Here is a 13,017-nt window from a genome sequence, read left to right as displayed (position 1 = left end):
GAACTTGATATCAAAGAAGATATCTGAAAGGCAAGTTACCAGAGTGATTCCTTTTTGATTGTTTTTTCTTTTTTTTTGTAAAGGGATTAACTATTCTTTTTCTCCTGTCCTTCACAGTATGTGCTGTGTGTGTGTATGCGCACATACACACACACACACACACACGCTCAAGGGAAAGAGAGGGAGGGAGGGAGGAGAGAAAGAGACAGAAAGAGAGCACACATAGCATGTAGAAGCCTGATCCAAATACCGACATTCACTCTTCATATAGTTGGACTCCAAAAGCTGTTTAATGGAAAGGGTATCGTTCACAGACTACCCCAAGGCACACTTAAATTGTGCTAAGGGAGAAGGGCCAAGGGCTTAGTGAACTCAGTTATTTAGTTAGCGAGGTTATGAATTTTAACATTTTCATACTGTTAACTTTCATACAAGAATATATTTTGTATGTGGTGAGCAGATGTCATTTTAGTTCTATTAAGTAGATTTTATTTTCGTTCTTGTTTGTGCAAATTGTGTGCCTAGATTTTATTCACATTTTTCCTCTTAAGTTGTGACAACACAAATGGAAATGCATTAAATAAAGGTACCAGTTTTCTTATTTTTGCCTATTTACAATTAGAACCTTGAAAGAAAGGCAGAATTGCAGTCTGGCTTTGATCCCATGCATCTGATACTGCCGGGTGGTGATCAGACACTACAGGGTAGTGATTGTCCCGTCACTACCTTTCCTCCCCACACCCTGCCCATTTAGTTTTGGTCTTCTCAGAAGCCTTTGTTTATTTGGCTGCATTCATGGATCTTTTTTTCTCTTCTTTTTTTTTTTTTCCTGTTTCTTTCTTTTCTCACATATCTTATTCCCACATCAGTGGCCTTCACTGTATTCATTTGACAACTTTTTCCAAGTTTAAAACAGCAACAACATAAACCCTCTTATGGATCTTGGAGGGTCTCTGCTGCCGCCTTTTCTTTGTCCACATCCGCTCCCTCGTTACCCACAGACCTCTATTAATTCATCATGGTACAGCCGAAGGTGGTTCTTGCTTTGGAGCCATGTCCTGGACTTGTGGCCCAGGGGAAGTCACATCTGTTGTCTGAGCTTCAGCTGCCTCACTGGTTCCCCATCCTCATACCTCAGTCAACAAAGACGCCTGCAAGGGGTGTGCCTAGCACTGGAGATGAAAACAGTGATCCTCCCCCCCCTCCCCCCCCGAACTGTAAAATGGAGCTGAGAATGTTCAGCTTCCAGGGGTATTGTGAAAATTAGCAAGGTGATGGTACGTACACTCACCAGTATGAACCCAAGTGCTCAGAATATGTCAGCTTTTATGATTGTAATCAAAGGCTGACCTGTCTTTGGAAGTTGTTTTTAATCTCAAGCTCTTTCACGAGTATTTTAGCTCTTACCTTAACCCCATCCTTTTCAATTTTGGAGAGATCTTTTTATCCCTCTATCTAATCTAGCCTCCTTTCCCATTTTCCCTTTTTCTGTCAAAAGCGTAGCCATTGCTTCTGTCACCTGAATTAGAAAGGAAAAAGAGGGGTGGCTCTCCAATTTCTGTGCCACAAAGCATCCTTTTTAAACTCTCTGTTCTGTCATCCCTGTGTCTAGTGCTGAGATTCTTCCTTTGCAGATCTCTTTAATTCTTCCCTTCTCTCTGTGTCCCTGCCCTTCTAAGATAATCTAAATGGGTCATTCATGGCAGAAGGAAGCTGTTACCCCCTCACGTCCATTGTTTGAATGCATCTAGCTATGCGTTTGAACCCGTAGACTCCCACAAACTCTGGAGAAGCCAGAGATGGAGAAAATTTTGTCTTTAATAACTGCACCAGTTTATTTATTGTATCTGCTTATGATTTGGATTGGCTTGTTTTGTTTTTGTTTCTGACAAATTCTGAGCTACATGATATTTGTAGTTAACTTAGGACAGGCGTCTGAAAAATAGGAGGGTATGTCCACCTTTGATCCAGGATGCAATCCATTGTATCTCAGTGTGAATGCATGATTATAAATGTGCATGGGATGTTTAGTTCTTTGAATATAGATATTTGCTTTAGAAAGTTTTAGTTTTTAGAATGGTGATGTTGACACTAGGTTTTTTTTTTTTTTTTTTTTTTTTTTTTTCTTCACAAAGATAAGGGTAAACCTATTCTAGTAAGCAGAATGCAGTGGGGGGAAAAAAAATAGAAAGCTGGTCCTTTCTGACTTTGTTCCTGGATTTAGATAACAAGTGTCTACTCTGCTCAGTCCGCGCAGGAAGTGCACTAAAGGCTGCAGGTGTGTGGTGAGCCATGTCCTCAGGCGAGTCAGCATGCTGTAGCCTGCCCTCCAGTCTGTTCTCATATAGTCCAGAGCCTAATATGGTTGATAAATTTTTTAAAAAAATTATAAGAAAAAAACAGCAACAATAATCAAAAAATCAAGAACATATAATAGATACCTATATGTGGCCAGGAAAGTTGAAAACCTTTATTTGGTTCCTTACAAAGAAAAGTTTCCCACTCCAGATATGTATTATCTCTCTCTCCTTGAAACTTCTAATAGGAAAGACTAAGGGATAATCAAGAGTTACTTTAGGTTTTGATAATAAGGACAGATAGTTTAGAGTGATTGGAGAAAGGGAGTTGGGAGAAGGGTAGGAGAAGACCGACACTTGGAGATGAGAACAAACAATGAGAACAGCAGCTCTGTCATAAGGGAGCAGGGTCTGCTAACCCACCTACACCTCCTGTCACATTCCCCCCTTCACATTCAAATGACTGCTTATCCACAGGGCTTAGGTCCCTGGGATGCTCCTTGACTGCTCTCTCCAGTTCCCATGGCACCCGTCACATGGCATTCCCATTGCCTTTGTGCTTTCACACCCTGCCTCCTTTCAACTAGACTGGAACTACCTTGGGGACAAGGACATACCACAACTTCGTAATCATACCTCTCTAGCACTTGGCTCATAAACTAGGTGCAAAGTTAAATGAGATCTCCTATAAACTCAAAATTATTCTGTCAAACCCCTTGTGAAAATCAAGAGCCTCTTCTATCAAAACAGATTCTTAGCATTTATCCTTTATTCACATGCTTTCCATCCTACCCTCTCTACTCCAAGCATTTTTCCTTTTCCATCTGTAAAACCTAATTCTTGCCCCACCCTGGAACATGGCCATTTCCTCATCTTATCGGAAAACATCACTCATTTAGTTTGTCAAGCCAAAAACTAGGAGTTATTCTGATTCTTCAAACTCTCTCACCCTTGCCTAGCTCATCTAATTCTTCAACTCCTACACCTCCCAAGTGAGTCCTGTTTTCACAGTCTTCCCTGCCAGCCCCAATCAGCACAGCTCTGTCCTTGGCTCGGACCACTGCGCAATAGGCCGATGGGTCTCTCTGCCTTCACACCTGCCTGCCTTACATCCATGATTCACACGGAATCTCAACAAGTCTGCTGAAATTCACAAAAAGGGACGTCAGCCCCTCCACTCAAACACTCCAGTTGCTGCCTTTCGGTGTAGAAAGTGTGAATTTGATATTTCATAAACCGAAATTAAACTATTAATTGTTATAAACTCACAGCCCCTGCGTGGAGTGGCCATGGCTCTACCACCTTATGTCTTCTTTACCTCAGCCTACAGTTGTTTTGGCCTCCTCCCTTGTCCTGCTAGGGCCTTTTATTCCCTGTTGCATGTTGAATTATTAAGTGGAACTCTGTCTGAGTCTGGTTAATGTTGTGAATATTTAAGACTATGCAGTGGCAAGTTTGCACAACCACTACTGGAAAGAGTCTCATTCCTGATTACCATATTCGTGATACTGGAAATCCATGGTAACAGGCAACAGGCTTAATGCTAGCCCTATTTAAAAGGCCTTGGGGAAGGAACTTGACAACCATACTGCCTTCTAACGGTATTGTTTCTCCTTTTTTCTTTTTTTGCAATGCAGAATATGAGTTGGAAGTAAAAAGGGTGCAAGACATTCTTTCGGGAATAGAGAAACCACAGGTATGTCTTCTGGATTTCTCAGCACAAATGACACTTTCTTAAGTATTTCAAATGTGCTTTTCTTTCACCACATAGTAGGTAAGCAAAAGGGCTCCCTTCCCATTGCAGATTATTTATAAACTATGAAAGAGTGTTCAGTTATTAATGGAGCATGAAAATACAGAACAGCAGCCTTCTGTGCCGTAGCCCCTGCCATGTCTTCTTTATTTAGATACCCAGAATGCAGTTAGCAATTCTTCCCAACTTCCAAGGGTGCACCCTCCCCGCCCCAGAAGAACAGAGGTAGTTGTCTGTTTTTTGTTTGGTTTTCTTTTTTCTAAGTAATCTCCTTCTGCCTGTGTAAATGTAATAATAATCATTTGGAAAAACTCAGTAACTTCAAGTATATTTCCAGGTAGATTTCAAACAGACATTTGAATATGAGCTGAGAAAAATAAGTGCAGAACATTGGGTGCAATGGTAAGAAAACAGAAAGTCAGTGAGAGTAGTGATATTGTGAGGTTTTAAGTTTGATTTTGCCAGGTGCTTTGAAATTCAAGTGAAAAATTCAGAATGTTGATTCTGCCTTTCATCTGAGATTAGGGAGCCAAAGTTCCTTGGAGTGTTTTCTAGCTAAATTGGAAAACCTTGATTCTTCATGTGTTTCAAATACTGGGGCTTTTACAGAGAAGAGTCCAAACATGCCTCAGGATACATAGTTGAGTTTGACTGAACCTGAAAGCATGAGGTGTGTTAGAGGGACTGGCATAATAGGGCACTTGTAGAGGAGCAGGCTTTGATGGTGGGTTGGGAGTCTGCACTTTCTCTGTAAGAAGCAGGTGGCCATTGAGGGGTTTTTGTGCAAAGAAGTTATACAACCAGGGCTACATTCTTCGAAATGCTCAGACCAGTTGGCAGTCATGTCAGAGTGAGAAGTAGATGGACCCAGGGAGAGAAGCTAAGGGAGTCAGGATTAGGGTGGAGGCATCGGGTCTGGCAAGGAGTGGATAGATGGCAGAGCCAGACTGGAGATAATGTCATAGGCATTGTAACCTATTAGGTACGGAGTGTCATGGATAACTGGGCTTTCAGGAGCCTCTCAGGACATCTGAGACTCATCCGATTGCTGTCCGTGTCCCAAGGATACTCCTCGTCGTGCATACCTAGCACCACTGGCACTACTCCCAGTTTCACTGTGCTCTGTGTTCATCTCTGCTGGGATCTTTAATACATTGTATGTCATTTCCTTGTTTCTTTGTCTTTCTGAGTAATTAGTAGTTCCTCTAGACTAGGACCATGCCTGTGTCCTTTTTGTATCTTCACTGCCATTCTGGGGCATGTTGAGTTTGCTTTGTGGGTCAGGCATCCAGAAATATAAATACGGTCATGAGTGTCTGGTAGGTCAGTGCTGTGGTGAAGGCAGAACCAAGAACTGCTATGGAGATCTGTGGAGGAGGATAACAGTTCAGCTGTAGAGGTGGCTGTTAGCGGTGGGGTAGGAGGTATCATATAAGGGGAGATTAATTTGGTTAGTCTTGCAATTTGGTTATTCATTCCTGAGTCTGATCAACTCTCGGACACTAACTAGATTGAGTCCGCTGAGCAGTGAGCCAGACCTGGTGAGTTCCTCAAGGTAAATTCCACAGGGTTGCAGCCTCTCTAGGGTTTAGCCAACTTACCTGGACCCTGTCCTTCCCCACTGCCCTCCTCAAACTTCTAAAATGGCTTTTAGGTTGCAGATTCAACCCAAAAGCAACGTTTCCATGTCAGTAAGGTTTATAAAGATGAGTATGGATGTAGTTGAGTGTATCCAGTGATTTTCCTTGGTCCTGGCTAGTAGCTTGAGTTGTCAGTTCTGCTGTGTAGGCAGTGCACTTTCTAGGACTAGGAAAGGCAGAAGATATGTAGAAGCAACAGAACCTCAAGTGATTACGAACTCGTCATTAGCGATCTGTAAATCAGCATTTATCGCTGATGCTCTTTTTAACATTGAGAGTTGGACTTGCCAAAATATTGCATTCAACCTTTTAAGCACCCTGATGAAGATTCGCCGGTACGGAGTAGACACAGTGCCTCACTCGTGTGCGGTGGTGATTAATGCCATCCACCATCTGGGTCTGGGGCACGGAGTGGCAACACAAGTGAGTCCATCATGCTAGGGCTGTAGGCGCCCCCGCTGAGGGATAATCTCACGGCTGCCTGACTTATTCATGCCTTCTGCATTTGCATGTAACTGGAACAGCTTCTCTTCCTGTCTCCCATATTAGTTGTTTCTTGCTCCTGTAACTAATGATCACAAAGGGAGAGGCTGAGAACAATACAAATTTATTAAAGTTTTAGAGATCAGAAGGTCCCAAATGGGTCCCTTTGAGCTAGAATCAGGTTTCCACAGAGCTCCATTCCTTTCTGGAACCTTTGAGAGAGACTCTGCCTCCATGTCTTCTCCAGTTTCCAGTGGCAGTCTACATTCCTTAACTGGTGGCCCCTTCCATCTGAAGTTAGCCATCATGTCCCTCCGGTCCCTGCTTCCATCCTCCCCTCCCCTCCTCGGTCTCTCCTGCCCCCCTCTTCCACTTAGAAGGACCTGTATGATTGCATTGCACCCATCTGGGTAGTACAGGGTGCTTGCCCTGTCACGAGGTCCTTCACTTACTTAATCATACCTGTAAAGTGGCTTTAACAACACCAAACAATATATTCCAGGGACTAGGATATGGATGTCTAGGGAGTGGGAGGGGGGAGGTGTCATCATTCCGCGGACCACATTGCCCCTTCTAAACTTTCTCTGCCTGGTGACAGTCCACTCATTTGTCCTCCCTCCCCACGGCTACCTCCTCCTCATCCAAAGTTCTTATTTGTGACCGTGTCTTATTTATCTTTATGTATCTAATGCCTAGCATTGACCCTAGCACATAGTGAACCCTTTGTGGGTGTTTGCTGAACGAGAGTGTGGCTGGCTGCAGTGGCCATAGCCAGATTCCAGCAGGTGGGACAGATGCCTGAGGGCTGGCCAGCACCAGAGGCCAAGACTGAGCCTGCCAGGACAGGTAGCAACTGAGACACAGTGCCGAGGTCTTGCAGTCTGGCTCTCTGGGTCAGACCCTTGCGTGACTGTTAACTGTCTTTGTGAACCTCCCTGGGCCTGGGTTTCCTCATCTGTGAAAGCTGGGATAATAAGTACCACATAGGACTATCTGGAACTAAACTATATATGACTCTCTGCTGCATACCCTGCCATTGCGCAGTGCTGTACCCTGACATGGGGAGGAGGGTTTCAGGGGCCTTCCAGGGAAAGATGCCAAGCTGCAGAAGCCTGGGCACACGATTGTTAAAAGGATTGCTCTTCTGAATGTTGTTTTTTCCATTCAGCCACATCTGGTAGCAGCTGTAGAACAAAAGGGATATATTTTTCTTTGAGATTTTACAAATGATTGGATTTTGGTGCAAAAACAGTATGTAAGATTTGTGGATTCCAGTCATCTTTGTAGAACTTGGAGCATCCTGAATTCGGCAATTTGTTTTCAGATACCACACTCTTCCCTCCCCGCCCGCTGCAAACTGTAAGGATTCACATACTTGATCAGTTTTATTAAAATGGAGTATAAGTAAACCAGATGTTTGTCCTGGGGCTAAGACAGGTGCCTTGGAAACCTCATTGGGTAGCCAGTGCTGTCCTAGAGGAGTAAGCTTGCTATCATCCGGAGTGGTTTAGGAACTCACCAGGCACCCTGCACCCTAACGTGTTCCCACTGTCTGTGATGGTGGCGCTTGCTGCAGTCTCCCCCACACCGTGGTGGGCTGTTTGTTGTCGGGACGTAAGTGAACGGAACCTGCAATTGTGGCTCCACAGTGTTTCCATCCACTAATGTTGAGCTTCCAGGAACAATTGATTTGTCAGTCCAGAAGTGAACAAAGGGACCTGAGGGGAACAGGTCCCCTTGGCAGCCACACAGCACTCTGGGAAGAGCTTCGAGGCTTTCTGCTGGAAGGAGCTGGAGAGACGGATGGCCACACAATTCCGAGAACGTCCTCTTTCTTTGGTGTTCTCCGTTTCATGGATTCTCCTCTGTGTTGTTATTTCTCCTGATGGTACTTCAACAGTGAGACCAGTATTCCTCTCTGGCCAGTGCTTCCTTAGTGCAGTCCTTCGTTCCGTCAGCAGCCCCTCCCTCTCCCAGTTAAATCCAAAGGTCAGACTACATTTCCAAGCTCCCAACCTACAAAGAATTTGTATTTTTGAACATGATAGTAACAGTTTAGTAGCTATGAGAATAAGTGATGTTTCTGCTCCAAATAATGTACATCATTTGCATCTAACAAATTCCAAGAGTAAAAATAGCAGAATTTTACAAAATAGTATTAAAAACACCATCTTGACAGGAGAGAAGGAGCAAGGAGGAAGAGAGCTAAGGATAGCTTCTTGGCAGTTGGGTTCTGTAATTTCCATATGTGTGACAACTGCTCTCAAGTTGGAGCATGTATTTAATAAACACATAGACAAGAATGCTTTCTAATCAGTGTGTGATCATTGACGAGTAGGTAGTGGTTTCCTAAGTCCTTCAAGGTACTTAAAAGCAGGTTAAATAATTCGTATGCTGACTTTACCCAAGTAACCAATACAACAGACCCTTTGACAGCACTGGCAGAATACTAAATGTCAAACTGCGCCTGGTCCAGTAACTGCATGAGTAGCAGTCACCACTTTTCTCACCATTGTGAAGGAGGTTGACTTCTAGTTACGATAGATTCATTCAACATCATGAAGTCAGTTTTAAGGTTTCTAAACCTATTTTGAGGAGAAGGAGCAAGAGCCATGATCACTGCACTGATCAGAATAGCAAGGCCCCATTCATCATGGCGGTCTCTGCCTGCAGGAAAGTTCCAGCACTGAGAATGAGACTCACACTGTTAAGGCCCTATTCCTGTGCGCTTGCTCTGACATAGCCTTGAACCTGCACCCACTTGTAGAGTTCCAGATCTCTCATTATCACCACCCAGAGCACTTGGAGGAAATACAATGAGTGTTGAGGATTTGCTTCTCTGGAACATTGCCTGGAAAAGCACTGTTCCTAAAATGGGCTTTGAAACGCAAGTGAGTTTCAAGTTCTAAGGCAGACCCAGCACCCTCTCTCTCAGGATTCCCATGCCTAAAGAAGGGAAACCTGAGGCCAGGAGTCGTGAAAGGCAGGGAGCCGGGGCACAGGTAGAGGCTGGTGGTAGCAAAGGTGGGAGCTTGCCACCATCCTTGGGGAGTGAGGCTGACTTCTCGCAGTGCCTTCCTGCTAGGCACGCATAGTGGGAGAATACATTTCAGAAATACCTGTCTTCAGGGACAGCTGTCTCCTGCAGGCTGGCTCAGAATCCAGAGAAAGGGTGAGTGTTACTTTAGTTGATGCTTTAAGTGTTACACATTTCTATTTAAATAATAACCTAGTCAAATGTTAAAGGAAAAAAGTAAAATTTGTAATAGTTGATGAAAAAGACACAATATAAAGAAGTAGGGGGGCAGGTGTTGTGCAGTGGAGTGCAGTTGCTGTTTGGGATGCTGGCATCACATGTCAGAGTGCGTGCCTGGTTCAAGTTCTAACTCCTCTGCTTCCAGTCCAGCTTTCTGCTGACACATCTTCGGAGGCAGCAGAGGATAACTCAAGAAACTGGGGTCCTGCCACCCATGTAGGAGACCTGGTAAAGTTCCAGACTTCTGGATTCAACCTAATCTAGCCCTGGCAGTTGCAGGCATTTGGAGAGTGAACCAGTAGATGGGAGATCGATCGATCGATCTCATTCTCCCTTTCTAGCACATGAGAATAAATAAATATCTAGAAAATAAAATAAAGGGATGTGAATGTATACATATTTGTTTGGGGTTTAGGACTTGCACATGCCTGAGCTCTTTTGAAGCACGATGCTATTCCACACTCCCTTTGTAGGGTCACTGTTACTGCACATGCTGTTCTTGGGATTGTGCAAATTGCCATTTATACCGCAGTCAAATGTTTCCCAGTACCTGCTTGGCCTCCTTTTTTTTTGTTATAAATGGAACTCTTCAGAAACAAATCTCTTTTATTAAGTTGAAAATCATATATGGGGCCAGCGCCACGGCTCAATAGGCTAATCCTCCGCCTAGCGGCGCCGGCACCCCAGGTTCTAGTCCCGGTCAGGGCGCCGGATTCTGTCCCGGTTGCCCCTCTTCCAGGCCAGCTCTCTGCTGTGGCCCGGGAGTGCAGTGGAGGATGGCCCAAGTGCTTGGGCCCTGCACCCGCATGGGAGACCAGGAGAAGCACCCGGCTTGTGGCTTCGGATCAGTGCGGTGTGCCGGCCGCAGTGCGCTGGCAGCAGCGGCCATGGAGGGTGAACCAACGGTAAAGGAAGACCTTTCTTTCTCTGTCTCTCTCTCACTGTCCACTCTGACTGTCCAAAAAAAAAAAAAATCATATATGCCCAGTACTTTAGGATTACTCATTGATGTGAGTGAAAAACTTCAGCAAATGTGTTGAGTTACATGAGTAATGCTGCCTTTGCATTTAGTCAGCGAAACAACAGCCAAGTAACCAAGTATGGCTTCATACCAGGATGTGAGAGGGCCAGCACCCTGAACAGTGGTCCCAGCAGCATGGGGCTGGCGAGTGGAGGGGGCCGGGAAGAGGAGTTGCTTGATGGAGCCATAGCAGGCAGGATGGGGCTTGGTTCTGTAGCAGTTACTCTTCAGCTGCCATCCACTGTGTTACCTACATCAGAACCTAGACTGTCTTACTCACTTTGACGGTTGTTTTTCACTCAACAAGCATTTACGAGGCAACTGGTACTCAGGTGAGGGTGGAGGGGGCCCTCAGGGAGCCCGGTGGGAAGGGTAAAAAGGCTGCAGAGATGTTCAGCGAGGATGGCAGCAGCCATGGGCTACAGAGCAGAGAGCACGATCTTCCAGAGGAAGGAGTGAGACTCCGCTGGATCCGGAGGATGTGCAGGAGTCTGAGTGCGTGCGTGAGTGGCCACCTGCATCACCATGCTATGTCTGCACGAAAACGAAACACAGGTGTGGGGGGTCTCTGCTGAAAGTGGAATGAGCAGCCCACTTCAAAGAGAGACTCTACAACGATGTCACACAGAAGAAGAAGAATCATAGAGGTACTAAAGAGTTTACCTATCCCCACCTGTAGCCTCATAATCTGCAGCTATCAAGTCTTTGTAAGCATTAAGCTTTAGCATCCGTCAAGTCTATGTCTTTGTTTTCAATGCATTATCCAGACCAAGCAGATAACAATAAAGTAAATTTCAGAAAATAAGAACACTAATGATGTTCTGATATTAGGTTTATTTTATTTTAAAGAATTAGGCCACATTTTAGGTTGTATTTCTCCAGAAATAGGCTCTAAAACAAAGATTTATAGGCAACTAGTTTATTTGGGGAAGCGACCCAGGAAGCCCCAGGTGAGAGAGGAAAGGGAATGAAGCCAGCACAGGACCTGTTAGTGATCAGGTTACTGTTGTGGGCCCCTGGGGCCCAGTCCTCCTGAGCACCTCTGGTATAGTGTTGGACACACTTCAGGGTAGTACAAGTTAGAGTGAGACAGGCTGCTGCACATTCCAGAGTTCTTTGTTTAAGAGAAGTCTTAAGCAGAGGTTAAATAAGAAAGATAAAAGCAGAGCTTGGAAAGGTGGAGCATCTCCACTTACACACACGTTTCTGCCTTACGTCAGACTCATCCTTCATGCCAGAGTCTCACCCATTGAGTTTTCCTGGAAATCTGCCAGACTTCAAGGGACATGGTCTAAAAATACCAGTTTTGAAGAATGCTTTGAGGCTCCTTCCACATAATGTAGTGACCACTCTGTGGATCATTGAAATCTTACATTCAACTTTTTAAAAACTTTTTATTTAAAAAAAATAAAATCCCAGGGCCAGCATTGTAGCTGAGCAGGTTAAGCCACTGCCTACCGTGCTGGTATCCCATATGAGCACAGTTCAAGTTTTGACTGCTCCACTTCCAATCCAGCTCCCTGCTGATACATCTGGGAAAATAGCAGAAGATGCCCTAGATACTTAGGCTTTTGCACCCAACTAGGAGACCTGGATGGAGTTCTGGGCTCTTAGCTTCAACATAGTTACAAAGAGAAAGGGAGAGACAAAGAGATTATCTTCCACCTGCTAGTTCATTTCCCAAATGACTGCAGTGGCCGGGGCTGGGCCAGGCCAGGCCAAGGACTAGAACCCGGACCTCCATCTAGGTCTCCAATGTGGGCGTAGAGGCCCAAGAACTTGGGCAGGCACATTAGCAGGGAGCTGGACTGGGAGTAGAGCAGCTGGGAATCGAACCAGTGCTCACTTGAGTACAGTCTCTCTGTCTCTCACACACATACACAGAAATAATAATAATAAATACAGAAGTATCACTTGAAGAGCTAGTATCTTGTCCATGTGAGATGGATTTAAATACTATGTCCCCTGTTTTTCTTCCTCAGGTTTCGAACATTCAGGCAAGAACAGTCGTATTGTCCTGGGCTCCCCCAGTCGGACTTTCCTGTGGACCCCACAGTGGTCTTTCCTTCCCCTACAGTTACGAGGTTGCCTTATCAGACAAAGGACGAGATGGAAAATACAAGATAATTTACAGGTGGCGTATGTTTCTGTGTTTTTCTTTGCTACTAAACTATGCAATTTGAATTGTTAAAGAAAATGAAAAACAAAGGGAAAATTCATAAGCTTTAGAAATTTTCCTTTATAGTTCAGTTATAATGTTAAGAATTAATATTGTCCAGAGCAGTTATTAGTCAGAAATAGTAGTTATTTGGCATTCATGAAATACATGATTTGGTTATGTTATCTTGTCAGGTTAGTATTAATAAAAATTTTCTTCTAATGTCTTAGCATGGCAGAGAGTGACTATGACTTCTAGTTATTGCATACTTTGCTTCTAAGACCCAACCTTTTTCTAGTCCTATTTTTCAAACTTCTACAATGTAACTTATTTCTGATTTCTCTATAATAGTTTTCCAGCCTGTAATAAAACTTACCTTAAAACATTTCCAAGGCTTTCTTAAATGGTC

General features: G+C 44.3%; 1 protein-coding gene across 3 annotated transcripts in view; it reads left to right on the top strand.

The window, feature by feature from the left end:
• FNDC3B (fibronectin type III domain containing 3B) overlaps positions 1-13,017 on the top strand; it is a 356,988-nt gene that overhangs the window by 242,668 nt on the left and 101,303 nt on the right. For all 3 annotated transcript variants that reach the window (XM_062211816.1, XM_062211803.1, XM_062211809.1), the window contains exons 7-8: positions 3,935-3,993; positions 12,433-12,584. In XM_062211816.1, the coding sequence (XP_062067800.1) occupies positions 3,935-3,993; positions 12,433-12,584 (211 nt within the window). The remainder of the gene's footprint in view (positions 1-3,934; positions 3,994-12,432; positions 12,585-13,017) is intronic.

This window comes from Lepus europaeus, chromosome 2 (genome assembly GCF_033115175.1).
Source record: "Lepus europaeus isolate LE1 chromosome 2, mLepTim1.pri, whole genome shotgun sequence".
NCBI classification, from domain to species: Eukaryota; Metazoa; Chordata; class Mammalia; order Lagomorpha; family Leporidae; genus Lepus; species Lepus europaeus.
Note: the sequence above shows the minus strand (reverse complement) of the source record. Positions and strands in the feature narration are given on the sequence as shown.